This window comes from Typopeltis vanoorti, chromosome 16 (assembly GCF_054136105.1).
Source record: "Typopeltis vanoorti isolate ZY-2024b chromosome 16, IOZ_Tvanoo_1.0, whole genome shotgun sequence".
Classification (NCBI taxonomy): domain Eukaryota; kingdom Metazoa; phylum Arthropoda; class Arachnida; order Uropygi; family Thelyphonidae; genus Typopeltis; species Typopeltis vanoorti.
The window spans coordinates 100,961,903-100,975,843 of record NC_143564.1 but is presented as its reverse complement, the minus strand read 5'-3'; the positions used below and the strand labels follow the sequence as shown (position 1 = coordinate 100,975,843).

Sequence of the window (13,941 nt, the reverse complement as noted above, 5' to 3'; positions counted from 1 at the left end):
TAAAAATTGTGTGCACTGAAATGTTTTACTTGTTCCACAGGTTCTCCATTCACAACACAGTTGACATTTTCAATGAGTCTGCCTATTTTCATTGTATTTGTCTTTTTACTGCTGACCTTCATACCATATCTATTACAACAGTTATTCAATTTAGTGAGAGAATCTTGCAGACTTGTAGCAGATTTATTTAGAAGTATAGCATCATCCGCATAAAGCAAAGAGCTGACATTAACATCTCCAATTTTGATATCATGTTTAATACCACTTTCCAACATAATGTGATCCATATAGATAATGAATAACAGAGGGGATAATGTACATCCTTGTCTCACACCATATTTAACAATAAACCATCTTACTGTACTTCCTTCAATTCTAACTGCTCACTTACAACTCAAATAAAGACTAAGTATTGCTTGATATAATGCTTCATTGACACCATATAAAAGTAGCGTATTGAACAGCTTCTCTCTTGGCACCTTGTCATATGCCTTTTCCAAATCAACAAAACTTAAATAAAGATCTTTGTTATATTCCCATGCTTTCTCGACTATTTGTCATAAAGTGAAGATCTGATCCTGACAGCCTCTATTTAGCCTGAATCCAGCTTGTTCTTCAGAAAACTTTTCTTCCACAAGTCTTCTCAACCGTGTCTCAAGTATACTTGCATAAATCTTGCCAGGAATACTCAGTAAGGAAATACCTCTGTAATTCTTACATTCAGTTTCATTTCCTTTTTTATATATGGGTACTATGAGAGCTTTACTCCAATCATCGGGAATTCGTCCCTCTGTCCAGGCTTTCTGAACTATGCAGTGCAGCCACTGTAAGACTTTTATACCACCATACTTCAGCATTTCTGGTCGAATATCATCTACTCCTGCTGCCTTTCCACATTTCGAGCCTTTGATGACTTTTTCTACTTCAAGTATGGATATGTGTTCCTGACTGCATGCCTGGTCAGTGTTTTTTATCACTGTGCTGTCATCACTGCTTGTTTCATTTAGTAGTTTTTCAAAGTAATTACTCCATACTTCAAGCATATCTTTTTCTCCCATTTTCATGTCACCTTTATCATCTCTAATTCCTTTTACAGCACTCTTTCCTCCATTCCTAAGCTTCTTCAACAACCTCCAGAATATTTTGCCACCTTCTTGGTGGCAAAATATTCTGGAGGTTGTTTTCTATATTCTTTTTCTATATTCTTGCCAAAGTCCTCCCATGACTTTTGTTTAGCTAGTTTTAAACACTGTTTAGCATTCTTGCATTTGTCTCTGTATTCTCTAAGAGCACAAGTTGACTTATTTGCCAGGAACGTTTGATATGCTTTCTTCTTTTCCTTCACTGCCTCTTTAACTTCCTGTGTCCACCAGGGAGTTCTGATTTTTCTATCCTTGCAGACAACTTCACCACATGCCTCTCTAGTGAATCAATCAGGGCTTTCTTCAAGATATGTACAAAGGAATAACATTCCTTTGTTCTAACTTCACCTTGTGAATGAGCTTGTGGCTTGTTTATCAGGCTGAAATATTTGCAATAATAACATTATTATCAATTATTCTTCTGAACATAGGTTTCTAATAATTGATATTATTAAAAACCTGTTCACTGTTATTATTACAAAAAGTTATTGTTATTATTATCCTTACAAAAAGAAATGTGAAGTCTGTTGAATTGCATGTTTTTTTCCTTTTTAATTTAAAAATGCCTAATATGAAATAAATGAATGAATCATGTCATGCACGCACACACACACAATGAAAGTAAAATTATTTAAACACTAAACTTACAAAAAATGGTTGGCTAGCAGAAGAACTCAATCCAACTTGCCACAGGCTAAGATTGCCATCACCATCACTAACTCCAAACTGCAAGAGAGATCAAATCCAGTTAATTCTGATGATTAGTTCTAATACAAATTGATATGAATTTTAATTTTATTGCTAGCTTTATCAAAATATTTTAGAGATGTTCTTCATTTGCTAAAATTTTCCAATTCATGATCATCACTGCTTATATATTTCCACGTTGTAAGTTTTCACCAAAAACCTTAAGAATTTTAGTCATGTTGATGTTTAGCAGAGAAAAGCATACATCTAGAGATAATAATTACAAAATTTATTTTGGTAATAAATTATTAAACGAATATTGGTCATTAATGGTATCTTTGTGGGTACGGAGAAATACAACTAAGCATGTGCATGCAGGCATACAAACAGGAAAACAACACAGACTTAGTATAAAAGGCAAGATCATAGTCTTAAATGGCACCCTCTATGGATCCATGAAGAAGTCTTGCTGAAGGTCTCAAAGGTAATGATGTGCCAAATTTTTGGTAAAGTAAAGCAACTGAATTTGTTTAGGTGTGGCAGATTCCAGAAATAGTATCTGTGATTTACTCTCCCCCCCCCTTCCCCACTGGATCTGGCGATCTGTATTCATGGCATGGTCTGTCACTCTGGAATGGCTGTAGTGCAGATGATGGACATAGTTTCTGTGTTCTTCTCGACAAATTCCTAAGTATGTAAATTTGAAGGGGCAAGAGATACTGTAGACAGTAGGATGATCTAGAATCTAGATGATAGAGAGAATCTTTTGTTGAGTGGAAAAGGACATCTAATTTTTGGAATGGCCTGAAGGAAGTCTTTATGTTGTCTCTTTTAAGAATGCATGCAATTTTTTATGAGATGTCCTGAATGTAGGAAAGGGCAATGGATCTTGGTCTTCTAGTTTTTTTTTTTTTTTTTTTTTTTTTTTGAGGGGAAGAATTGGATTTGTTCAAAGATGGGTGGAGAGGAGAGCTCCACTGATTTCACGAAGGGGAAAGCCAATGGCTAAGAATGTGTCCCAAATGTGACTGATTTTGGTAGAGAGAGAGAGGTTAGTGTGGTCAGAGCTATATTTGCTAAAACTTTGATAACATCAAACTGCTGGAAGTAGAGGTGATGGTTTCATAGATGATGGATGGGTTTCAGTGTGGGGTTTTCTGTAGAATGAAAAGAATAAGGATCCATTTGGTAGCCAGGTGAGTGGAATGTTAAGGAAGGGTAGACAGTTATTGTATTCTTTTTTTGAATAGTAAAATGGATCCTTGAATGTTGACTTTTGTGGTGTGCTAAAATGTTTTGAACATAACCTGTCATGTAGTCAAATGGAGAACATGTCAACACACTGTAGCCATATTATGTGTTTCAGAGAGGTAGAGTTTTAGTGCCATATTTTCAAAATGTTCAATGAAAAGAGTGGCAAATTGGGAAGGAGGGGGGAGTACATCAAAAAAGAATATCTCTGCCTAACAGAACCAAGGATTCCTTCCCTTGACAATCCAATCTTTTCATGCAACATTTTGCATACACAATCCTAAACTCTGGTAACAAACCTACAATTTTGGGAGTTGAAAATGCTGTTACTCAATCTAAAGCTAGTTCATATGGACATTCCTGGAAGAGGCCTACTAAGTTCTTCAATTGAGAAACAGGATACAGTCTTAGGATGTGCCTAAAACAACTCAGTCAAACCTATCAGTGATGTTATGCTTTCATGCTGTTCATAAATATTTACTGTAAATCTTCATATACACAAAGAGTATATATATATACACTTCTGCATGAACATTTTGAACTGCACTCATTCCTTGAAGTAGAATGTATGTTATTGAGATAAGAAACTTACAATGTAATAGTACTAGAAAGCAAGGGAGTACATGTGAATGTAAACAAGTGAATTACCCTGAAAGCAAATCCAAATAAGAAATTAAATAAAACATATGTGGCAGAAAATTAAATAATTGGTAGATATAAATGAAAGGAAGTGAAAGAATTGAGCAAATGATAGTTGGAATAAAAGTAATGAATGTGCTTCAAGAGTGGCATTGTATGAGAATTCCATTATCTGTATATCATATAATGGATGAGGGGATACACGTTTATTTTCTAGGAGCGAATAAGCTGGGCAATTGAAGTTTTTTTCCCCCCTTAGGATATGCAGAGTGAATGAGGAGAGTCAGTGGTGACCACAGCAATGAATGATTTTGTTGTATAGAAGAATTTAAGGATGAATATCAGAAGATATTCTATATAAAATATCAGAAGGTAAATGGAGGTGATGAATGGCATTTTGGCAATGCTGTGAAAGGAAAGGGGGCAGTTTGTGAATGTGGATGAATTTGAAGAATGGATAAAACTGTATAGGGTAACAGATTACATTTGAATCAACTGAGTATCATCTTGGGAGGCTGTTGGTCAGAGTTATAAGAGAGTTTAAGGTGAACACAAGAGATCTAAAGAAGCATGCAGGATGCAAATGAGTAGTAGAATGAGATAGATGAGATTCAAGGAGTGGCAGTAAGGGAGAATAGTGCAAGACTAGCAGGAGTAAGAAATGAGAACAAGAGAAAGGATATAGAAGATGGATAAGGAAGTGAGTAGTTGGTTGGACACCATAAGGTGTGCTGAAGTCAAAGTAGCAAGATGCATGCAGGTGTGGTTGTGCATATGAGGGTTGCCAATGTAAGAAATCAATGGCCCGGAATACATAGAATCAGTTCAGGTTTGAGGAAAATGGAAATAATGTAAAGGGGAGATGGATCAATACCAAGTGTGGAGAATTCAGTTACATCTGAGAGGTGGCACAGATAGGACTTGTTATAGATTCATAAATGAGGCACCATGTTCATAGCCAAGTAGTTAGCATATCTGCCCTCCAACCAACAGGCTGTTAATCTGAGCCCATGGATGTTGTGATTGTCAATAGGTGGGAGATAAATTTCACTGTCCAGTGTGAGAACACTGCTACAGTTATTGGAGGCTTGACATGGCTTGTACAAGTTCCATGTTTGGTCTTTGGTCTCTAGAGCATGATTTCTGGATTATCTAGAAATGTAACAAATTTATGAAACTTAAAAAAAAAATCTACAGTCAATACATGGTATTGACTGTAGATTTTTAAATACTATACATTTTAAATAAATACTATATAAAGTACTATAGGTTTACAATCCTTTGTGTGTGGGAATCACTTAAAAAATTATAAATGCCAGAGGTATCAAAGACAGGAATGGATCATTATTAACAGAAGAGTTGGAAATCAAAAACAGATGGAAAGAATACGGTGAGGAACTGTACAGCAGAGTGGATAAAGAAAATGTGGAGTCCTCCCACCAAGAAAATTTTGATTTGAAACCTCCTCCTCAATTTAGGCATGAAGTTGAAAGAGCAGTTAAGCAGCTCAACAGCAATAAGGCCCCAGGTATAGAGGAAATCCCAGCAGAGTTAATCAAGGCCACAGGGGATGGAGGGATAAGAGTGTTTCATAGATTGATTACAAGGATATGGGAGACGGGATCATAGCCTAGAGACTGGAAGAAGTCAGTTTTCATACCACTACACAAGAAAGGTGATATGAAGGCATGCAAGAATTAAAGAACTATTAATTTGATATCTCATGCAAGCAAAATTTTATTAAAGATCATGCTAAATAGGACTGAGGCCAAAGTTGAGGCAGAGATGCCCGAGGAACAAGCAGATTTTAGGAAAGGTAGGGGCACCAGAGATCAGATCCTTTGCCTTAGAAAGATCATAGAAAAATATAAAGAATTCAGACTCCCTCTGGTAATGTGTTTCTTAGACTACTCTAAAGCTTTTGACTGTGTTGAGCATGTAAAACTGTGGGAAGTAATGAAAAGAATGGGTTTTCCTCAACACACTATCAGGTGGATAGCCAACTTGTATAAGGAGCAAGAAGCCACAGTAAGAACAGGTGTTGGATTGACTGACTGGTTTCAAGTTGGAAAAGGAGTTAGACAAGGATGTTTACTTTCTCCTCACTTGTTTAGTATATATGCAGAGGACATCATGCATGAAGCATTGGATGAGCTCAGGACAGGAATCAGGATAGAAGGTAGATTGATCAGTAATCTGAGGTACGCTGATGATACAGTACTCCTTTGTAAGAACTAGGACTAATTCTTGACAAAGTTAACAAGATCAGTAATAACGGAGGACTTTAACTCAATTCTAGCAAGACAAAGATCATGGTTCTCAAAGGAAAAACAAACAGAGAAGCTCTTGAGAAACAAGTGTATCTTAATGGAGAAAGAATTGAGGAAGTCAGCAAGTTTGAGTAACTGGGATCCATTATTAATGTGACGAATTGCTGTTCAGAAGATATCAGAAAAAGGCTAGGAATGGCTAAAACAACAGTCAGAGACCTGTCTAAAATCTGGAAGGATGGATCTATCTCCATGGGAACAAAGTTGAGGATTTTAGATGCAGTTGTTTTTCCAACAGCGACTTATGGATGCAAGACTTGGAACCTAAAGAAGTCAGATAAGAAACAGATATCTGCTTTTGAGATGTGGTGTTACAGAAGGCTGTTGAGGATATTATACTGAAAGGCATACAAATGAATGGGTGTTAGAAAAGATTAGTAGAACTTTAAGGCTCCTTAAGGATATTGACAGGAGAAAGTTAAAATATTTTGGACACATAGAAAGGATGGAAGGAGGACTTCTCAGAAAAGTAATAGAAGGTAAAGTTCCTGGAAAAAGAGGCAGGGGGGTAGACCATCAATGAGATGGATAGATGGCGTGTGTGGAGTGACTGATCTTCAGAGAGTTGAGGCTGCCAGAAAAGCAAACAACAGGACTACATGGCAAGGCCTGGTGTGGAACATCACCGATCATCGGAGTGACCATATGGCATCTATAGATGCCCAGTGAACATAGAGAGAGAGAGAGATATTAGAAATAAGGAGAGTGAAATGGTTGCGCTAATTTGCACAAGAATTATGAGTGTGTGTGAAAAAATTGTTGGATGAGGATAATGTGTACTGGATGTAACAGAGTTGGAAAGTATATGGTATTTTCCTTGAGAAAATGAAGAGTGAAAGGTACTGTGTCTGCTCAGGTTCACAAAACTTCACATATGTCTAAAGAACATAGTCATATCTTCCAAAATGACCAAAATATGACAAACCATAAATGCTAAAAATCCCGTCAGAAGATAAGTCTCAACAGATTCCAGTACTCTACTAAGCATGGCATCCACAATGTGGATGATTTGGTGCCTGCATGTCACATCGAATTGCATGGCATGGGAAGCAACAATCACAGTGTCCATGGCTGCTTTAATGCTTCCATTCTGATGGCTTCATCTCCAGAGCGACTGCACCATAACAAAAGAAACTCAGGCTAGTGCTGTCTTTCAACGTGATGCATGAACGGTATAATTGAAGTGACTCGATAGGATGCTGACTTAGAGGCATTCAGTCCTCAATGTGTGTAGTACATGAACCTAAAATCATTTTCATGCTTTTACTACAGTATGTACTGTAGTCTCTACTGACAGTAGAGACTATCAGTCATAATTAGTCAATATTAATTATTTATCAATGGAGATTATCACTAGATTGTTTATAATCTCATTAACATAACTCATATTTGTAGATTTAGGGACTCAAAAACACATGTGTTGAACAGATTATTTTATTAATTACAAATAAAATAAAACTTGACGTTTCGACCTCTATATCGAGGTCATCATCGGAAGAATACAACTGTATACAGAACCAAGCTACATGCTCATGCTTTCTATACCAGTAAACTAAATCTACGTAGTTAATAAATCTTTTTTCTAGCCTGACCTCTAGTGATAGAAAAGAAAAACAAAAATAAATAAATAAAATAAAAAATATATATATATATAAAAAAAAAAAAAATATATATATATATAAAAAAAATATATATATTATATATATATATATATATATTATAAATAGATAAATGCAACTACAATAAATTGTTAGAGTCCTCATGTATTAATATTCTGGATGGTTACAAAATGATTTCTTTCAGTTGCTATTGCATGTTCTAAACACTTCACCAAGTCACCAGGTTGTCTTCTTGTAGTGGGAATTTTTCTAATGCTAGTTTAGGATGTTATACAGGTTGTAGATGGGTCCTCCACATTCTTGAAATGGTGAGGCCATCATTTTTGTTGAGATTTGGGTTGTGTTTGAGCATTTCACAAGATTCTTTAAATTTTCTCTCAAACCAGGTTTTGGTGCGGTGTAGGGACTTGGTATTTTTCCAGTCAATTCTATGGTATGTTTGGAGTGCATGGTCAGAAAGGCCTGTTTTACTGAAGTGGAGGTATTTAATGTGTCGTTTGTGTTCGTCTTGTCTGATTGGGATAGTTCGCCCTGTTTCCCCTATGTATGGTATGTTACATGTGCAGTGTATTTTGTATACCCCTGGGTGTGCTAGGTGTGGAAGAGGATCTTTAGAGGAACTGAGTAGGTGTCTTAGCTTATTTGGGGGTTTAAAGGTGGTTTTAATGTCGTATTTGTGAAGTGTTCTGTCAATTTTTTCAGAAATGCCTCTAACATAAGGAATGGCAATAGCATTCTTGAAATTTTTTTTGTTCTTACTGGTATCTTTATGGAGGATCTTGTGAATAGTTTTTTTATTGTATCCATTTTTGATAAATGTTTGGTTGATGATTTTGTATTCTTGGTTTAGAGCCTGTTCATTCGAACAAATAGTTAAGGCTCTGTGTTTAAGGGTGCTTATGACTATAAGGTCAGCGACTGCTATGGATGTGGCCAGTTGAACGTTGTACCTTTATCTGATAAATATGAGATGGCTTCCCATGACTAACTTACATATTAACTTAACCAACTCCCTCTACTGTGCATACACTGCAGCTTCTTTAGCAATTAACTCAAATCAAGGCTCCTAATGCAACTTGTCATCAGTAGAATCATTAACATCATCCCAATGAGACTAGCAACCTTGTTCCAGCAAGGAGTATGCTGGGGCATGATATGGTTTATATGGAGTACATCATCATCTTCTTGCAGCTCTAATGATACCATTGCTAGAAGAAACAATTTCTTTATGTGCTGCACACAGGTGAGCCATGTGGATGGAAAATCCCAAATTTCCAGGAATCACAGGCTATGATCTTATGGTGTCATCAATAGGATGCATGTCAGATCTGTCCTTCCAATCAGGATTTTGAATATGTTATATTCTTTACAAAATTAGGCTACCTCTAATTTATTTTGGATACTTTATTTTAGAATCAATCATAATATTCAAATTGGCTAACATATTTAGCCAGCAAGACCAGGGCTTCATCCAGCAGTAGCTGTTAGATGGAACAACTCCTGCAAAACACCCTTATTCTTGAATATTTTGATTGATATTCTTTCACTTAAACATTCAGAACAATGGACAGAAGTTGCATTGGCCCAACGTCTCTTCATGGCCATTGCGCTTTGTTTTCATTAGACAAATTCCACCGATCCGTGACAGTTCTGAATCTGCTGAGCTGAAACTGTTGCACCAGATGTGTCACCTGGCATGCTATACAGCTTAGGCATTCCACAAGAAGGTGCCAATGTTAGTCTGGGCTCAACTGTTCCATCACTGGACAATTTTGCTGAGTCCCAGTTTTGGGCCATATCTGCCTCAGACCCCAGCACAACCATCCCAGTCATTAGAGTCTTTGTCCAGTCCTTGTCAGATCTAACTTGCCAACATCTCCATACCTACATTATCAATTAGACTACATTATCAATGATTATACCTACATTATCATTAACAATTATCAGGGCTGTCCAACCTTAGGTAATCTGAGGGCCGAATCACAATGAGTATCGAGTAATTTGGTGAGCAGCAGCGACACAACTTCGAAAGTTGAACAAATGAACAACACTAATTGCACACTATTTGTGAGCTCAGGATCCCCGTGAGCATCCGGAGCATGTACATTGGAACAAAACAGTGTAAAAACGCTTCTTTGACACATCTAATATTTGAAAAACACGTGGGTATATAGCGATGTAAAAACAACAAATAAAATTACCAATATCGAGATTATCAATTAGTGATAGAATTAAAATATCTAATACGCATTCGATTCAAATTGTTCTTTTATTTTTTCACTTGTGAAAATCAAAACCCACAGGTGGGCTCACAAAATCGCACTGCAGGCCACATGCAGCTCGCCGGCTGTGCTTTAGACAGCCCTGAATTAGACCTTGGAGACCTGCTGTGCATGTGGGTGTGATCTGGCACAAAAATCAAACCATCTCCTTTGTATTTTCACAGTCCAACAGGAGTATCCAAACTCTGCAGGATGTATGGCGCTTTATGGAGATAGCATTCCTATCTCTGAATGAACTGATTTCAGGGAGCCAAACCCTTACAAAGAAAAGACTGCTGTTCTTCTCTCTAGGACTCTCCTGTTGACCTTTCCAAGTTTGGTTTGCATCAGCACAGTTGGCCCAAAAGGGGTTGATCTCCATGTCTGGTTTCAGCAATATTAATCCAATTCCCTTTCAGTCTACCAGAAGAACCAGCCTTTTTTCTTGCAATGTCTTGTTTCAGAATGGATTAAGACTGACTGATCCATGTTCAAATGGAACTCTTCTCCACCTTGAGCATATGCTACTACCATTAAGATCTGCACCAACAGCAACTCAAGGTAGGCTTACACCAAGCATCTTCCATGCATGCCAATGCAACCTTCCTACTCACTGCTGTATATGAATCAGGTTTATCTTATCTGTGGCTAGATATGGGTTCGATGCCAGAGCATTATTCTTCATAATTCTTAATTTTTGCCTCAGCGGAAGAATGTAGTCATGATGAATAAAAGTCTTAACAGCTCGATTTTTTTCTTTTAGATAAGGATGATGTGGAAACTGTGCAGGTATGTGCATGTACTTATTTTTAAGGGTATTAACAACACCAAATGAACTATTTTATAAAAACACGTTTTATTAACTTGCTTACATTTTGTGAATTTCAAATAAGTATCATCAGAGCACAACAAAACATGTGTATGCGACAGACAGTGAGTAAGTGAAACAATACGATTGTACCAGACAATCTGTAAAAAGTCCTATCTGTAAAAAGATCATATCCTTAAAATTCAGACATAATAGTTAGTTTTGATGTCACCTCTTTATTTATCAATGTACCACTAATACACACTCTTGATTGGATCAAGTCTAAATTTCCTCCTGATATCTTTGAATTATTCAAATTTACTATGTATGCAAGTTACTTTACATGGGGAGGAAAAATCTACAAACACTAATGGTACTGCTATGGGATCACAAGGAGAAATAACCTGGAATAATAATGGAGAAAGAATAATAAATCTTTGCCTTACAAATAATTTAGTAATAGCAAATACTATGTTCAAGCATAAAGAAATCCATAAGTTTACCAGGGAAGAGCCCATTAGAAATGAAAAATCTATAATTGACTACGCCATCATAAGCAGATCGTACTGGAAGTATACAAAAAATGCAAGAGTCTATAGAGGTGCTGAAATAGGCAGTGACCACTACTTATTAGTAATGGAAACAATCCATAAAATAAAAGTTGAAAAATGTAGAAAAAGTAGCAAGGAAATAAATGTTAAGATAAGAACTACAAACTAAAGAAAGAAGAAACAGCCATTGAGTATAAAAATAAAATACAAGAGAAGATGAAAGAAGTAGAAAAGAGATATATGAAGACCAAGATTTTCTGTAGAAAGCCTATAGTACAGGTTCAAAACACTTCTACTAGAAACAAGCAAAGAAATTTGTGGTGTATCATTAAATAATAAACAGAACACACATAAAACAACCTGGTAGACTAAAGAACTAAAAGAAGAAATTAAAAAGAAAAAGCATTTGTGGAAGAGATATATAACATCAAAGCTGCAAGTTGATAGAGAACTATACAACAACCAAAGAAATAAAGTTAAAACCTTAGTGAAAGAAGAGAAAAGAAAAGAAAATGCTGGGAAGACTTCAGACATTGCCAGCCTGGTTGGCTGAGTGGTTAGTGTATCCACTCTCCAGTCAAAACGCTGTGGGTTTGAATCTTGCCGTGGGCATGGAAGTTTGTGCTTGTCTGTGAAAACACTAGTGACAGTGGTCGGCAGTAGACGGCGTTGGTGTAGATGATGAAAGCAGTAGTAGTTATTGGATTGAGTTAGTGTGTGTGTAGCATGTGGCCTCCCTCGATGAGTCGTTGGACTCCCTGGAGATGTAATGTAATAATAATAATAATTTACAACAAAATTTTAAAGGAAACCAAAAACTCTTCTATAATGTTTTAAGAAGAACGAAGTCAGAGAAAGAATACCTCATAAAGTTTAGCAAAAATAAGAATGGAAAGTTACTCACAAAATTCCGAAGATATCATGGAAAGATGGAAACAGCACTTCCAAGAATTATTGGAAGATGCAGGACATGGAAAAAATAGAACCCTAAGAGCAAGACATGCAAGCAAAATAGAAGATCAATAAATAAAATAAAACTGGGCAAATCAGCAGGCCATGACCAAATAACACCAGAAATGGTAAAGAATTTAGGAACGAAAGCAATAAAATTTCTTTTACACCTATTCAATGTTGTATGGAAAAAGAAAATTATTCCCAAAGACTGGGAAGTAACAATAATAATCCCTATATTTAAGAAAGGAGACAACCGTAAATGTGAAAACCATAAAGGAATTTCGCTTTTAAGCATTCCAGAAAATTGTATGCCGGTATTTTAGAAGAGAGGCTTAGGAACCAAATAGAGGATACACTGGACGAAATGCAATATGGCTTCCGAAAAAAAATAGAAGCACGCAGGATCTTATCTTCAGTCTTAGACAAATATCAGAGAAAACATTGGAATATGGAAAAGAACTACATGCATGTTTTATAGATTTCGAAAAGGCCATTGACCGATTTCTCAGACACTTAGTATGGCAAACATTAAAGAAAAACAAGATACAAGATAACTTAATAACATCCATACAAAGCCTCTACAAAAGTAACAGAGATTATGTAAGAACCTGTAATAATAGATCAAAAGAATTTGAAATAAATGTAGGAGTGAGGCAAGGCTGTATCCTCAGCCCTCTTCTCTTCATTATAGTAATGGATGAAATTTTAAAGGAATGCCAAACAAAAACAAAAAAGTTCCACTTGGGATACAGGAAACTGAAAGAAACCAGGATTTCACACATGGCTTTTGCAGATGATGTAGTGATTCTAGCAAATACAACTGAAGATTTGCAGCACAACATCAACATTTGGTATGAAGAAACAAAGAAAAGGAATATGATCATAAATATAAATAAAACTAAAACAATGATCATATCTAGAAACCAACCAAAACACATAATACAAATAGAGAACCATCAACTCGAACAAGTCCACTCCTTTAAATACTTGGGATCATATATATACAAGAAGATGGTAGACTAGACACAGAAACTAATAACAGGATAACCGGGGGAACAAAGCTATTCTATGCAATGAAAGGCCCACTCCTAGATAAGAAAGAAGTCACCCAGAATACCAAAATGGCAGTGTATAGTTCAGTGTTTCTACCAACATTAACATACGGTTGTGAGTCTTGGTGTTTAACAACAGGAAACACAAATAAACTACAAACAATTGAAATGAAATATCTTAGGAAAGTGGCACAAAAAAACAAGACTAGACCGAATAAGAAATCAAACTATAAGAGACAGCCTTCAAGTTGCACCTCTGAACCAATTCATAACACAAGCCCAAATGAGGTGGTTTGGACATCTTAATCGAATGGAAGAAGGAAGAATAGCAAAAACTGTATACGAAAGTCAGAAAATGAGAAAAAGAAACATAGGCAGACCTAGGAAAGGTTGGCAAAAGGAAATTAAAGAAAAATTGGAAAAGAAGGGAATTAACTGGAAAGAAGCAAAACAACAAGCCTTGGACAGGACGGCATGGAAATCTCTTTGGCAAAATCTCGAAGTTTAAAAGCACAAGAGATCATAGACGAAGAAGAAGAAGTTTTCAAAATCAATAAGGTTCTTAAGAGTTTATAAATGGAACAGCTGATGCGCTGAACAACTGGTATTGAATGAAAATCTGGAAAATGAAAATAACCTAGAGAGAG

The 13,941-nt window shown here is 36.2% G+C and overlaps 1 protein-coding gene across 3 annotated transcripts in view; it reads right to left on the bottom strand.

Annotated features, from left to right (window-relative positions):
* The window catches only part of Rbcn-3A (rabconnectin-3 alpha), a 984,230-nt gene that overhangs the window by 66,088 nt on the left and 904,201 nt on the right, over positions 1 to 13,941 (bottom strand). For all 3 annotated transcript variants that reach the window (XM_090406519.1, XM_090406521.1, XM_090406520.1), the window contains one exon: positions 1,791 to 1,868. In XM_090406519.1, coding sequence (XP_090262645.1) covers positions 1,791 to 1,868 — 78 coding nt within the window. The remainder of the gene's footprint in view (positions 1 to 1,790; positions 1,869 to 13,941) is intronic.